This window comes from Amphiprion ocellaris, chromosome 16, assembly GCF_022539595.1.
Source record: "Amphiprion ocellaris isolate individual 3 ecotype Okinawa chromosome 16, ASM2253959v1, whole genome shotgun sequence".
Taxonomy (NCBI): domain Eukaryota; kingdom Metazoa; phylum Chordata; class Actinopteri; family Pomacentridae; genus Amphiprion; species Amphiprion ocellaris.
The window spans coordinates 20509410-20525355 of record NC_072781.1 but is presented as its reverse complement, the minus strand read 5'-3'; the positions used below and the strand labels follow the sequence as shown (position 1 = coordinate 20525355).

The window sequence follows — 15946 nt, the reverse complement described above, 5'->3', positions numbered from 1 at the left end:
AACAGCAGCCAGTCCAGGGAAGCGGTGGCATCCAACATTCCACACGCTTAACTGCAGCCCAATTAGCCGTGGCGCAGCGTGACAGCAAGCAGGCGGAGAAGACTCACCAACAACCGCGGCAGTTATGGCCACCAACACGGATGCACCCACGGCACGCTGAGCGACTCGTCTCTCAGCGTCACAGTCGTCGCTGTACCAGCGATGTTACGTGCGCCCCGATTTACCACGCCAGATCGAGCATGCCCGGCTGCAGTCACCTCCACGAGGAAAGCTCAGAGCAGAAAGCATGAGACTGAGGTGAAGCCACCCACCTGTGTATATATACAGCGGCGCCGGATGCTGCACTGCTGTCACAGTGGTGATTGAATTGGCACAGTGCCATACAGCGGCCAGGAGGGAGAAACCATCCGGCTACACAAGGAAGCGATCTCACTGATGAAACATTCAGCTGATGAGGACACGGTCAGGAAGAAGATGAAGCTGACATTTGTCCATCGGTGTAACATGGTCCTTGACCCACAGCAGTCAAGCGACATACTATCTGATTTTCCACGTTTCAAAGACATCAAAGGCTTGGTAATTATCTCATTTTAACAGTGTTATGACACTTTAATAGTTTTCACTTCAGTAGATGGGAATTGTATCAATATTTTACAACTATTGCACCTTCTATGGTTGACTGTGTAATCCTGAAATTATCACCAAACATCCCTCTCCAGGTTGAACAGGATTTTGTTCTGATGTTTGGAGAGGATGTATCGGACGAGTTTCTGGAGAAGTGGCCAACCACATTCAAGAAAAAGATCATCCAACAATGCAGAAAGCTTCCCTCTATCAGTGAGCTTGAGGACCTCCTTCTGGCAGCTGATCCTCCTGAGGATGGTGCTGAAGTGGATGTTGACTTTAGTAAGATGTTTGTAAGCATATATTCATTTACATGTTGAAGTGCATCCAAAATGTTGACTGGAACCGTATATTGAATAAAATATTTGGCTTAACCATAAGGATTTTTAGAATAGTTTGTTGTGGTGGTTTTAAAGTACCATCTTTTATCTATATTGTTATAAAGATGCTGCTGACATTGCAGTGTACTAAAAGATATTGGTGGTCCACAATTCAAGCATGTTATCAAACTTGTGTTGTCACAGGTTGGGACAGTGACCTCTCATCGATTTTACTGCTCTTACACTTGATTCCATCTACTGCTCTGGGTCGGAAGAGGCCAGGAAAGATGTCTGCGTCCCGGGCTGAAAAGTATCTTGTCTTCAAGAAGGTTTGTATTTTTTCCTCAATTGATCATGTATATTTTACATTAATTTATCATGTGAACACTTCTATTATAATATCAACCATATAATTTTTTTAAATCTCTTCTCCATAGACTGGAACAAGCATCCAAGAGCATCTTGATGCCATTACTACCAGCACTCAACCCTATCTCTTGGCTGTTGGAACGAGGAAGAACACAATCCATCAGTTCTTCATTCTCGACAAGAATGCCATACCTTGCAGGTCACCCTCTTCTCTTGGTACTTTTGATGAACCGTTTAAAGCACACGTGTTTGGAACATCATACAACACCATGCACCACAACATGTACATGTTCATCCAGACCACTGTGTACAACATTGATGTCGGCAAAGTCAAAGAGAGTCCTCGTGTTGCGGAAGTAAGGGCAAGGTTGCCTCTGTAGTGTTTGACATTCGTCTTCCATCATGAAGTGTTTTGTTTGTCAAGCTGAGTTAACTAGTTCAAACATGCTTGTTCGATATTTACGATTCGTTCAAGGTTACCTGCTTGGAAAAAAAATCTAAGCCTTAAATGCATTCAAATTGGATGCGGCCGTGTGTTTAGTACTTTTTCTGGTTTTAGGAAGCATTTGAACACCAAACACACTGAATGTACTGAACAACAGATGGACACCAATGTTCACTTAAACAGGGTAGATGAGGCAGTGACAGTTAATGTAGATGAGACAGCCACAACATCTGAGTCAAGAAAGTCTAATAGGAGTTGTCTGGATATGTGTGCCAATGCTGTTGCACAACTTAAGGCAGCTGGATTAGGTCAGTCTACTGTAAATTGTTACAGTGGGTGCAAAGGCTCAGGTGCAGGAAAGAGATTACAGACTCGGGTCAAATTTCTTATGGGGGCTTTCGACCAAAGAGCACCAGGTGCTAGGTTGGTTCAAAGTTGAGAGCCGGTGCTTTTTTGGTTCAAATCTCGTGCCGCCCCAGAATGGGTTTGTGTTTCCATTCAGAAGGAGCAAAGTTGGAGCTGCGTCATTGCGCCACCACAAAATGTGTGTATGTACTGCGTACGTAACCGTTCAACAGCGTTCACGCCGTACGGAAACCCACACAACAACAATGGAGGACTTCATTGGAGTGGTGTTCATGGCTTTGCTAGTGTGTCTCACCATCGCTGAACAGCAAAACCTTCTGTTAGGGGTTACCCATCGGCGTCGCCGTTCCAATGCCCGCGATCACGTTTGAGAAGAAAGGTAATTATCAAAGAGCTTTGGATACTTAACAGTAAACGTGCTAGCGTTAGCTTAGCTACTTAGCTTCGACTACGCTTGCATTGATTACTTAGCGGTTAAACACGCACAATAAGTTGATGATCATATCTATGTTTATCTTTTTAGATGTTTTTAGATGTCACCCCGCCCTCTGCCCGTGACGTGCTCGGCTCTCAACTCTGGCCAAGTCTGGCCCAGCAACGAGTTGGTGCCCGAAACGGCCCCAGTTTTTGGAGCCCGGAGCCGCAGCTCCGGTGGTCGAAACACAAAAAACCGGCGCCAAGTCGGGCGCCGGCTCCAACTCCGAACGGGCTCCACCCCGGTCGAAAAGAGGGTTTAGATGCTTTTATTTACAACACAGAAAACTGGAACTACAATTTAACTGGAAACTAGAACACAGAACCAGAAGGGTACTGAGCTGTCTACACACGGCAAGGAGTAATCCCTCTAGAGGACGGGCAGAATAATATAAACAACTAAGGACTAATGATAACCCATGGTTGGTAACACCAAAGCAGGAGATCCTAAAACAAATAGAAATTGGAATACATACTAACAGTAATCCTGAACCCATTAACCCAAAACCAGAATAAAGAAAACAAGGTAATTATTTAACCAGAGAATATTACAGGATACAATTCATGCACTACTGAAAATACTAACACAGGTTAAACTAAGTCTGGTAATGCTCGAGAACAGGGACTTAACTGGTAGCTTCGGAGGAACAGAGTTCATGTTAGGGAAACAGCCAGGCTCAACCAGTCCAGGTAAAAGAACCCTTCCAACAGATGTAGTAGCAGCGGGTGGGCAGCTGCAACAGGAGTGTGGGATTCCTGGCTTTCTCCAAACCTTTGTCCGTCACGGTGGAAAGGTGTCACAGGTGGCGGCGTGAAGCTCTTCCATAGGTTCGGCTGATGCAGATGTATTCACTGAGTGTGTCCAGATGGAAGACGATGGAGGAGGTGATCAGATCGAAAGTCCGGGAGTAGAAGCAGGCAGGAATCAAACTAAACAGAGAGAACAGAATTACTAAAAGCTAAAAAAACAACGATGGCAAAGACTTTAGTTGTACAAGCACTAACTAGTCGTTGTTCACTGTCCCACATCCAAAGCAGAGTGGTGCAGGAGCAGCTTGATTGTATGAATCCCACCTACACATGATTTACCAATCAGAAATCAACACCTGCACACCTAAGAGCCAGAAAGAGGGAAAGTGAAAGAGGGAGAGAGCAGGACCAGAGGAGGAGAGAGTACTGCAGCTGACCACAGCCTCAGGCTGTGGCCATAACATAAATAGTTTTGTCTCATCTATGGAGGAAGTATTTTTTGAGATTCATAGTCAGGCAAAAGATGCAGCTATGCAGTGTTTATCTGCACAGGACACAGACAGTAAGGACAAATTAGACCAAACCTTCCAAAAGTTTGAAAACCCATTCACACCCTTAAATTCAGAAACTAAATGAAAAAAATACTTTGCAGAGAAATGGGGAAATGTTGAACCTGTTAAAAAGGTGCTTGGCACAAGATTTGACAGCAGAAGAAACAAAACTACTGGGACATATGACCAGGTCATTGTAACTGACAAGTTTGCATATGTTCCCATTTTGGAAACACTGAAGACAATTGTTCAAAACCCAGAAATTGCAAACATGTTCAAGCCCAGACTAATGCTAAATGAAGGAGTGTATGCAGACTTAAGGGATGCCACCTATTATAAAGAAAGTCTCCTGTTTTCTGTTGAAAAAGATGCCTTGCAGATTCAGCTGTTTTATGACGACTTTGAAACTGCAAATCCTTTGGGCTCTAAAAAGGGTGTACATAAATTAGGTGCTATATATTTTACATTAAGGAATTTCCCCCCAATTTTTAATTCCTCTTTAATTAATATTCATTTGTGTGCTCTTTTCCATGCACAGGACATCAAACATTATGGTTTTAATTCAATACTGGAGCCACTTGTCAATGATCTGAAAAGACTTGAGATGGAGGGACTTGAAATTCCAATGTTTGAACATGGGATTCGGGGTACCCTAATTCAGGTCACTGGAGATAATCTTGGTTTACATAGTCTGTTTGACTTTGTGGAGTCGTTTGGGGCTCGATATTGACGTTTCTGTCTTCTTGGTGTGGTTGGACGGCTCAGTCCGCCTCCACTCGTATCGTGTGCATCAGATCCGGTCTGCGCAGCTGGGAGTAGTCTGCCTAATGCACCTTGCTTGCTGGGCGGTGCCACACCCAGTTATATCTGCGTACAGGCATCCTCTTTCCTGTTCCTGGAGCCGGAGGGCTACATTAGTAGCATGGCTTAGCAGGGATTTGCGTGGTGGTTTTGAGACACTGGCTGTCGAGCTTTCGCTGTCTCCTGTCATCAGGTATGTGCCGACGTGGTCGCTACATCGCTGGGCTATATTAGTGGTGTTTGATGTGCTTTCTGCTTTTTAGCAGAGTCGGGCCGTATTCTGGCTGAAGGCTGGGAGCCGGGCGTAATAATTCACGCGCTGCATTGAATTCCTGAGGTAGGCTGGCTCGTTTCTATCGCTCTTATGCGTGTTTGTTGGGCTGCACATGAAATGACTATGTTTCTGGTTGCTGTTGGCAGTGATTGAGCTGCATTTTTCTGCGGCTGTCTCCCCTGTTGCCTGAAAAGCTGTGGCTACATTGACGGGCGGCTCTACTTCCTGAAGCGGGCTACTGCTGTTCTGTCTACAGTTCATCGCGGCAAGCTCTCTGCTCATCGGCAGCTGTTTTATTGTTGTTGTTGTATGATGTTTTAAAAAAAAAAAAAAAAAAAAAAAAAAAAAGAACAACGATCTTGGTGTGCGTATGCCTCTTGCCCAGCACGCCTGTTATTGAGAGTATTATTATTATTATTATTATTATTATTATTAGGGTTGTTGCAGTTTTTTTTGTATTAGAATTGTTAGTATTAGAATTGTTAGTGTTAGTATAGATCTTGGGATTCTTGATTAGTTAGTTTTGTTTATTTACTTATTTGTTGTGATTGCATATTTAAATTATTCAGTTATCTTTTTTTTGTTTGGGTTTGTAAATTTTGTTTTCCTTTTTTTGGTTTATTGGGTTGACTGGGCGAGGGAGTAAGGGGTGCATGTTGGCGTAATTGGCCTTGGTGGTGACCTCGTGGGCCCAGCCTAGTGTGGTGGTGTGGCAGTTTATTTGAGATCTATGTAGGTGTGCCTCGTTTTTTTCGTGATTAACAGTTTGCCTCTTTTCCTTTGACAGGAGCTGTTGGGCCAGGTGGCTGGTGGCTGACTGATTTCCCCCGGCGGTGGTGGTCCCTTCACTCCCTGTACAATAGTGCACTTGGGTGTTTGTCAATGATTTTGTTTTGTTCACGTGTGGTGTGGTGCATTAGGACCCTTCCCTTCTCCCCTCCAGTTCGTCATCGCTGCCTGGTAAGCCCTCAGCCCTGTGCCTGGTGACTGTTTCGGTGGCACACTTAATTAAGTCAGGGGGGGCCCTTGAGGATTAGATTAATACTGTGCCACTTACTACCAAGTTATGTCTTGGCATCGCCAACAAGGTCTGTTTTAGAAAGAGTGTACATTTTTAAATATTGTTAATAAATTTCATTTTTCTATACTTAAAGTGGAATCGCGTCAGTCTCCGGTGCCTTTCGTACCTGTGTGACCTTTCTTGTGGTCTGTATTGGAGTGGTGGTCCCCCCTAAATAGATCTCCTGGGGGTGAAACTCCCCCAGGTGGCGTTGTCGGACACGTGATAGATAGCAAACATACATCTAACCCTCGTAGCCTTGCCACATTCTTGGCGTTGTCGGCAGGATGACACTGTGAAGACAGATGTGTATTCCATTTTTCTTATTTTGTGTTTTTTTTTTTGTATTTGTTAAATTGCTGTTGATAGCTTGCCTGTTATGTGTGCATGGTTTTAGAGACAGAACAGCAGTAGTTGGCGTGTAAATTTAGTCAGTTTTAAACATCAGGCTTCTAAAATTTGTTTCTGGTAAGCTTTGGAGCAGCTCGCCCTCTGGTGCAATGGAGGAGGAAATGCAACAGCTCAGAGACCTTGTTATGCAGCTGAAGGCAGATAATGAACGGCTTCGTCAGGAGAGGGAGGCCTTGCAGGCCGGCCCAAGTGCTGCCACCTCAGCCCCTTCTGCTCCAGTGAGTACTGCTGCATTAGCAGATACCAGCGCTACAGTAACAGAGCGGCTGGTAGTGGTACCAAGAGACCGTAGATATCCCATGTTTAACGGTAAAACTGGCATCAGTATAACTGAATGGGCAGAGGAAGTCCAGGCTTGTATGCGTGCCCGTCGCTTGTCAGCTGTCGATCAGGCCCTCTTTATGTTTGATCATCTAGAGGGGGAAGCTAGAAAGGAGATTAAGTATCGTACCAGTGCCGAGCAAGCAGATCCTGCTCAGATCCTTGCTATCCTGAACGACTTGTATGGTGACACTCAGTCATACGTAACCTTGCAACAAGCCTTCTTCTCTCGGATGAAGCAGGAAGGAGAGACCTTACAGGAGTTTTCTTTGGCGCTGATGGCCCTCATGGATCAGGTGAAGCGGTGTGCACCTGACGGCCTTCTGAATGTGGCAGTTCTACTGCGTGACCAGTTTGTGGAACATGTTCTTGACTGTGCTCTTCGTCGGGAACTGAAGCAGTTGGTCCGTCATCGGCCTCAGTCTACTTTGCTGGAAGTGCGTGCTGAAGCAATTCGTTGGGAGAGAGAGGGGCTTCCAAGGGGACGCTAGAGAGCGTAGCCGTTCTCTCCCAGCCAGGTATGGTCTACAGTACGGGGTACAGAGCAATCCCCATTCACTGCCTCTGTCCATGTCACAGGGCTCTGAACTGGGTGAGTTGAAGGAACTCCTGAAACGTCAACAGGAACAACTCAACCAGCTCACTCAGACGGTGGCAGCTTTGCAGGCCTCATCCTTGCAGCCCCGCCCTAGTCGCCCTGGTCCTGTAATCTGTCGAAGGTGTCAGCAACCAGGTCATTTTGCCAGGGAATGTGATGGAGAACGGGCTCCTCCTCGTGCTCGTGCTACTTCGGCCCTTGGTCTGACCGCCAATGTGGTCAGGCCCCCTTCTGCTTCCCGCCAGCCGGAAAACTGAAGCCCACTGAGTTGCTGAGCCACAGCTCAGATGGGGTGTTGATGGGCTCAAGGGAGGGGACCGTAGGTAAATTAATGTCATCTTGCCCTCACATTAATCTCTCCATGGGCGGTGTCATGGTCCCATGCTTAGTGGACACTGGGTCCATGGTGTCCACCATCACAGAGAGCTTCTTTTTGCAGCATTTTGCACCTTGGGGTGCCGATCGCCTCCAGTCTTGCCATTGGCTGCAACTTCGGGCCGCTAATGGATTAGCAATCCCCTACATCGGCTATCTTGAGTTGGACGTGGCATTGTGTGGTAAAGTGTTTCCTGGTTGTGGCATACTGGTGGTGCGAGACCCTCCAGGTGTGTCATCTTCGGTCTCTGGAATCTTGGGGATGAATGTCATCCGTCGGATGTTATCGTGACCTTTTTGGGGCACATGGGGCTGCCCTTTTCAGCTTGCCTGTGGTGACTCAGGCTCCTGAGTCAGTTATTGAGGCCCTGCAACAATATCACCAGTCCACCATTCAGCACCCAAAAGATCTTTTTGGTACTGCCAGGGTTCGAGGCCCGCGGGCAGTGCGAATACCTGGCGGTGTCATGCAGTTCGTCGCGAGCACCTGTCCCGAGCAATATTCTGGCCAGGAGGTGCTCTTTGAGCCCCCTCAATCAGGGTTGCCAGCCGGGCTGCTTGCTTCTCCCTGTCTGGTCCGGTCTGCCCGTGGTACGGTCTACATCCCGGTGGTCAGTGTAGGGGCAACTGAAGTCCTGCTCTACCCACGTACCAGCCTGGGTGCCCTCAGTTATGCCCAGGTGGTGAGTCTACCTACTGGAGTCACTGAGGTGAGGTCTGCCGTAGCCGCAGTATCCTCCCAAGTGACTGGCAATCCTGCGCAGAGTGGAGTAGAACCCGTAGACCTGTCTGCCTTGGCAGAACAGGATCAAGCCGAGGTGCGGTCTCTGCTGCAGAAATACAGCTCTGTCTTCTCTGCATATGATGGCGACTTGGGTTGTACTGACCTCCTTTCACATGACATCCCGTTGCTTGACAACGGTCCTCCCTAAATAGATCTCCTGGGGGTGAAACTCCCCCAGGTGGCGTTGTCGGACACGTGATAGATAGCAAACATACATCTAACCCTCGTAGCCTTGCCACATTGAGAAAGATGGATTTCAAACTGTTCTGTGAAGATGATCCTAGGATTGTATTAAGAACTATGGAGATGCACGCAACGCACTGTCAAACTATACAAACAGATCCTACGCTACCTCATGCATATGGTGCGAAACGCTTTTGTCTGTTGAACTCTCTTCAGTATTTCAACACAGCAACCAATTATTCTGTAGATGTAATGCATGATATTTTAGAGGGGGTTGCTCAGTTTGAGATGAAACGTGTTCTGCAGTACGTTAATGATAACTTCCTCAGTGATGAACAGCTAGCTGGTAGAATACATGCATTTGACTATGGGTACAATCAGCAACGAAACCGTCCACCGAGAGTAAAGTTGTTTGATGGAAGTAATGATTTGGGCCTGAATGCCATGCAGTCTTGGTGCTTACTGTGCAACATGCCTTTAATATTTGGAGATTTATTCCAGTCAGATGATAAGTACTGGCATCTTTTACTTTTGCTTCTACAGATTGTCAACATTGTTTTTTCACCTGTCCTGTCAGAGGGTGTGACCATTTACCTCAAACATTTCATCATTGATCATCATTGGCTCTTCAAGCAGTTATTTCCTGCAATCAACCTCTTACCAAAGCATCAGTTCATGATTCATTACCTTCATTGTATAAGGAAAATTGGTCCGGTTCTGCACATGTGGTGCATGCGTTATGAAGCTAAACATAATTTCTTCAAGAAACAACTGAAATGCTTTAAAAACATTACGCTAACATTAGCCAAAAAGCACCAGAGTTGTATGGCAATGTATCAGGAGACCAATAGCAAGGAGAGATTAACTTTAGGTTCAGGAAAGACACTGATGCTTGATGAGCTCCAAGAACGTCCAGACGTTGCTTCCAAATTTGGAGCTGTATTGTCAACAGCCAGTGTGTATTCTGCCAAGTGGATAAAACATCAGGGTACAGAGTACCACTGTGACTTCATTGTCTGTACTGAGGTGGCATTTGATATATGCCTGTGTTTTGTAAGATAAAGACTATTGTTGTGAAAAATGATATTGTATTGCTCTGTGGAAAACTGATGGAAACCCTGTGTTTTGATGAGCATTACCATGCCTTTAAGATTAGGCTGCATCCAGACAAAGTTGTAAAGGTGTTGGACATAAATGAGCTGCCTTACTTCAAACCATTTGATGTTCAAATGGTGTATGGAACATTGGGTTCATCATTATATGTTGTCCCATACTGCCATTTTATGCAGACCTAAGGTCAGCGTTTTTATATTTTCTACCTGATGATATTTTGGCCTGACAGGAAAATAAAAGTTGTTAAATGTATGATATTGTGGTAATGTGTTTTGTACTCACTATTTAGCTATTTACAAGACAAATTTGGTTAGAGTTAATTTGACTCTGTGAAAGGGTAAAGTGTAAAATCAACACCACCAAGAGTTATTTTCAGAAGTAGTATCAACACTGCAATGTTAACAGATTTTAGTATTTACTCTATCAGGTTTTTTTTCACTGCAAGGGAGTAAACAATCAGCACAGTAGAGTGTAAAATCAAACCTTATCAGAGTTACTTGACCACCAAGGCAGTGTTAATGAGCAACTCAGTCAGAGTTGATTTATCACCACAGAAGAGTAAACTATCAACACTACTCAGAGTAATATTTACACTACTCAGAGTAAAATTTACACTCTCGTCTGTACTCTAGTGTTAATTTAACACTAAAATTTTAACACTACAGATTTAACACTACTTCAGGTTAGGGACCAAATAGACTCGGAATCAGTGTTAAATTTAACTCTAAGTGTTAATTTAACACTGCAAAATTTACTGTGCAGTATATATACAGTAACCTACATATAAACATACTTTACAGACTTAGTTCACTGTCCTATATTCCCTCACAATTGCTTCAGATATATATGAATTGTTTTTGTTGCTATTGTCAGACACTGTCTTTTCTAGCAAAGTGTTTTTTCACTCAATGTCTCTGAAATAACGGCTTCATTTTTTTTACAGGAGTTAAAAAAAATCTTGAACACAATAAGGGAAGTTTGCTACAGCCTTGGCATTGTGAATAATCATGTCTATTTTTAAAACATGTATTTATTTTAAGTTGCTGGTTACTGCATTCTTATAGATGCTTTGACATAAGCTCTTTTCCAAACAAAGATTTTATGGATGTGTGAACTGAGAAAGAGAGTGAAAAAACCAAGGTGGGAACAGAGAGCGAATGAGCAGGGCGAGAAAACGCAAGCGCAGTGAGGTTGGAAATGGTGGGGGTGAGAGAGACAGAGATGCACAGCAGAAGAGAGAGCCAGAGGAAGAGAAATAGTTCAGTAATGGGATTAAGGGAGCTGGAGCGAGGAAGAGAGAAACAGACAGACCAAGTGAGAGACGGATTTGGGGAATCGGGGTTCATCTGACTTTAAGAAGGGAGGGTCTTTCTAGCCATACTTCCACAGACACATACACACACGAACACACACGCACACACACACACGCACACACACACTCTGCTAGAAAGCAAGAGACATTGAGCCAGCTAGCAGAGAACCTGCTGATCAACAGCCATGACAGATACCGGTGAGTAGCTCCATATCTGACATTCTCTTGTTTGTGTTTTTGTGAGTGTCTGTGTGTATGTGTGTATGTATGTATGTATGTATGTATGTATGTATGTATGTATGTATGTATGTATGTATGTATGTATGTATGTATGTATGTATGTATGTATGTATGTATGTATGTATGTATGTATGTATGTATGTATGTATGTATGTATGTATGTATGTATGGATGGATGGATGGATGGATGGATGGATGGATAGATGGATAGATGGATTTTTGTATAAAATTTTTAATATTTCAGCTATTTTGGTGCAAATTATAAAGAAGCAGCACTCCCCAGTTCTACACTAAGGCCAGACAATCCGAAGAACACGGAGCTGTTTGTGCCACTGGGCAGTAACGGTGCACTGTATTTAGGAATGTAAGGGACAGAAATCACTGGCTAATATCCATTAGCCAATGACTGTCATGCATTATAGGGTAAAGCAAACCACCCCCAGCATCCCAGCCTAATCTGAAGCTAGTGCGGCTGCTGTCTGCGGTTGACTGTTGGTGGCTTCTGTCTTCCCCACTGCTGCTCTGCTGCATGAACCACATGGGCAGCATTTTATAAATGCTTATTTGTAAAGGGACAAATACATGCCGTGAACCATTGCCTCACACATAAAAATTTAAGAAAGTTTGCAGTCTGTCCTGAGATGGCCCCTAAAAATACATAAACAGCATCATAAGTTTACAGTTTTAAAAATGATCATATAGAGTGAATCAACAGCTCTCTGCCACAGTCTTAGCAACACTGAACATAATAAGCATCACAGAGATCGGATTTATTGCTGGACTACTGTATTGGATTAGACCATACAGTATATGTATGGTCTAATCCAATACAGTTGTTCCTGGTATGATGTCTACCCCCGCCTATGAAGTTAGTACTAATACCCTAATGTTCGTATATGTGAAAAGATGCAATGCACTTAAAGTAGCTGTAATCAGCACCCGAGGACTCCTTAGCAAAACACTGTGGGACTGATTGGGAAGTTGTTTGCCAGCTCTCACACACATACACAAATGCGCATGGTCAGACACTCACGGAAGGACATGGGGGTTAGATCCTGACATAACAGGCTCTGAATCAGCCTGATAGCCCCCTCCACTCAGGCTATTTCTATTCGACTTTCAAGGGATTAGCTGAGGTGATTACCATCCTCAGGTCTATCCTTCCTGTGTTGGCTTGTTTGTGATTCCCTATACTGTGTGTGTTTAAAGCTTGCGTCTGATTTGTATTTCATGCCAGCAATAGAAGAAATATTAAAGATGCCTGAGGATAAATGGCTGTAATTGAGTAAAAGCAAACTGTCATGATGTTATTCAACCAAATCACTAAACAACAACATTGATGTTGTGCAATTCTACAAAAAAACATTATTCTTGCTTTTTCTTTCTATCCATGGCACAAAGGATCTAGTTAGGGTCAAAGTAAGATTCAGGTTATGGCACATAATAACTGTTTGAACAATCGGTTTGCAAACTAAGCACTATGGGAAGACAGTCTCGTTAATAAAAAAAAAAAGACAGCTATATAACTATAGGTCTCTGACAGAGACAAACTACCGTAAGACAACTGTTTCATGCCTATCTACCACTGCAACCTTCGCACCCTTAAGCTTGAACAATGCTTCTGGGTTGAATCCTAATAAACATCACCCCATTAATGTAACTACAGGTTGTGGCAATGCAAACCACAACAGTGATTGCACTGCTGGGAAAGATTTCCTGTAGTATGACGCATTTACACTGCATATTGATTTTTACAAATATGATGCTTCTGGCTCAAAAAGTTCTGACATCCCTCTTTTCTCTGTTGCTCTTACTGTATTTTATTAAAAGTAATTGTTGTCCAATATTTAATAACTCCAACTCCAACATGATCTACACCATTTTTGCTGCCTTTGTTTTAAGTACAAAAACAAACTCAGCACAAATGCCAGAAACCTCAACACCCACTAGCGTTTTGGCACTGAAATTGCAGGGCGATACAGACACCAGCACAAGTAGAAATGCTCACAACATCGTCTGCAACTACAGGCTTCTTGGTAGAATCCACATAGACTGAATGAATCAGTAAATATCGGGTTTTACTTTCCTGCCTTGTGACATGGAGGGTACTGCTACATATAATAAAAATGAATGTTGGTCATGAAATGTGAGGTAGAAGAACTGTTCAATACAGACCTCATTTGTCATAGCAATACTGCAGGTTCCACTAGTACAGCCGAACAGATTCATAAAATGAGTAGTAAGCAATCAATGCAACACACAAAATACTATATCTCTGGGATCTGCAGAGTGTTTCCCTGAACTGTCTAAACTCTTTGCTGGACTCTCTGCACTCAGAGGGAATGCAAAACCTATTCTGAAGTAATGCAAAAGTATCACAAAGTAATTTACTGGAATTGTGAGGGAACCTAAAGCTTAATGTTAAGGGGTGCAGTGCTAAAAAAAATTCCACCATAACCCTGAAGGAACTACATATATAGATTAAAAAAAAAACGATAAATTTAAAAACGTAATAATTTCCACATTCTGCTTTTGTTTCACAATGGTATTTTTCCCAGTGGTTGCTTTATTATGCTGCCAAGGAGGCGAAGCCTCAATGGAGTTATGTGACGATTGGCGTTGGTTTGTCTGTCCGTCTAGGGTCCGTTTCACGAAGCAGGTTTAGTGAAAACTCTGAGTTTGTTAACCCTGAAATGAGGGAAACTCAGAGTTTTCTGTCTCAGAGTAGATCAACTCAGGGTTACAGGGTTACACTCAGAGTTTGTTGAACCTGCTTCGTGAAACGGACCCCTGTTCTGTCTGTCAAAAACATTACTCAAAACGGAATAACAGATTTGGATGGAATTTTCAGGGAAGGTCAGAAATGATACAAGGACCAAATTATAAAATTTTGGCTGTGATGTGGCTTATAATCTGGATCCATGGATTTGGATTTTTTTTGTCATTTAAATTTTTATTGACTTTTCCTTTTCAGTTAACAAAACAAAAGCCAAGACATGTACAAATAATAATAATAATAATAATAATAATAATAATAATAATAATAATAATAATAATAATAATAATAATAATAATAATAAAATACATCAAAAAAACCCAACAACACAATAACAGAATGTGGCACAATCAAGATGTTCTAATGACGGCAGAGTCTTGTTTTCTAATAAATGAGATAAAATATATCTTTGTTTTGTTGGTTTTATCCTGGACATTATGAAATTTAGAAATGAATGTTGGGGCTGCACAGTGGTATAGTGGTTAGCACTTTCGCCTTGCAGCGAGAAGATCCCTGGTTCGCGTCCCGGCTTTCCCGGGATCTTTCTGCATGAAGTTTGCATGTTCTCCCTGTGCATGCGTGGGTTTTCTCCGGGTACTCCGGCTTCCTCCCACAGTCCAAAAATATGCTGAGGTTAATTGATCATTCTAAATTGCCCGTAGGTGTGAATGTGAGAGTGATTGTTTGTCTCTGTATGTAGCCCTGCGACAGACTGGCGACCTGTCTAGGGTGTCCCCTGCCTTCGCCTGAGTCAGCTGGGATAGGCTCCAGCCCCCCCCGCGACCCTAATGAGGATTAAGCGGTGTATAGATAATGGATAATGGAGAAATGAATGTCTCGTAAGCAGCGGACTCAGTCATCAATTTCACCCATTGCTCAATTCTGGGTCTATGAGGGCTCTTCCAAATCCATAGGATTAGTCTGGCAGCCACTACAAATGCAGCGACCACCAAGCTAGACTTTTCTTTCGTACACTCGGGGGGCATGAGAGATGTGTCTCCCAGCAAGTACAACTGAGGCACAATTGGGATAGACAAGCCTATCCATTTTCCAAATTTTTGATAGCTTCAGTCCAAAATGGAAAAACTAAAGGACATTCCCAGAAACAATGGAGATATGTACCAGTTTCTGTTCCACATTTCCAGCAAGTATCAGTTTGTAACAAGCCCATTTTAAATAACCTTGAAGGTGTAAAATAATATCTATGTACAGTTTTACATTGGACAAATTTGCTTCTCGCATCTCTGGTTGCCCACCCTATTTTTGAAATAAGATTCTTCCAAGTCTCTTCATTAATCTCAGATTGCAGATCCCTTTGCCAGCTCAATCTTAGACCATCACATACAGATACAGTACCTTGATAAGACAAAAGCTACCTCTTCTTGTAAAACACTGATGCTGACTGAAGATGACTTGGTATATCCATCCAATCCTGCAATGTATTATCCCTTTGTATCTGATTTACACTAAAAACTGAACCCACACTACTCCTAATCTGTAAATATTTCCAGAAAGCCCCTTTGTCAGTCAAGTTAAACATTTCTTTTAACATATTAAATGTCATAAAATTATCATCTCGATATAAATGTTCTATTTTTTGCACCCCTTGTTCAAGCCACTTCCACCACAAAAAGGAAGATTTTCCAATGCGCACTAATGGATTATTCCACACAGAAGAATAAATCTGTTTATAGGGAGAAATTCCTAATCTCTTATAAGCTTGTGCCCATGCCCACTGTGAATGTTGTAAGAGTGAGTTCTGTTGTAATGAATTTGTAGACTTTTGCGAGAGCAATTGG

The 15946-nt window shown here is 43.2% G+C and overlaps 2 protein-coding genes across 6 annotated transcripts in view; both read left to right on the top strand.

Moving 5' to 3' along the window:
• The first annotated feature begins 1524 nt into the window (after positions 1-1524).
• On the top strand, positions 1525-10071 carry LOC118469776 (uncharacterized). The gene is made up of 3 exons (XM_055018315.1): positions 1525-4893; positions 4967-5037; positions 5121-10071. Exon 3 carries the CDS (start codon positions 8773-8775, stop codon positions 9766-9768), a length of 996 nt encoding a protein of 331 aa, XP_054874290.1. The 5' UTR covers positions 1525-4893; positions 4967-5037; positions 5121-8772; the 3' UTR covers positions 9769-10071.
• A 949-nt stretch (positions 10072-11020) lies between these two features.
• si:dkey-191g9.5 (rap1 GTPase-GDP dissociation stimulator 1) overlaps positions 11021-15946 on the top strand; it is a 34395-nt gene continuing 29469 nt past the window's right edge. For 3 of the 5 annotated variants that reach the window (XM_035944734.2, XM_035944732.2, XM_055018309.1), the window contains exon 1: positions 11025-11329. In XM_035944734.2, coding sequence (XP_035800627.1) covers positions 11317-11329 — 13 coding nt within the window. In that variant the 5' untranslated portion in view covers positions 11025-11316. Of the gene's footprint in view, positions 11330-15946 lie in introns of all 5 variants that reach the window. The other 2 variants (XM_055018310.1, XM_055018308.1) reach the window with 2 other exon arrangements.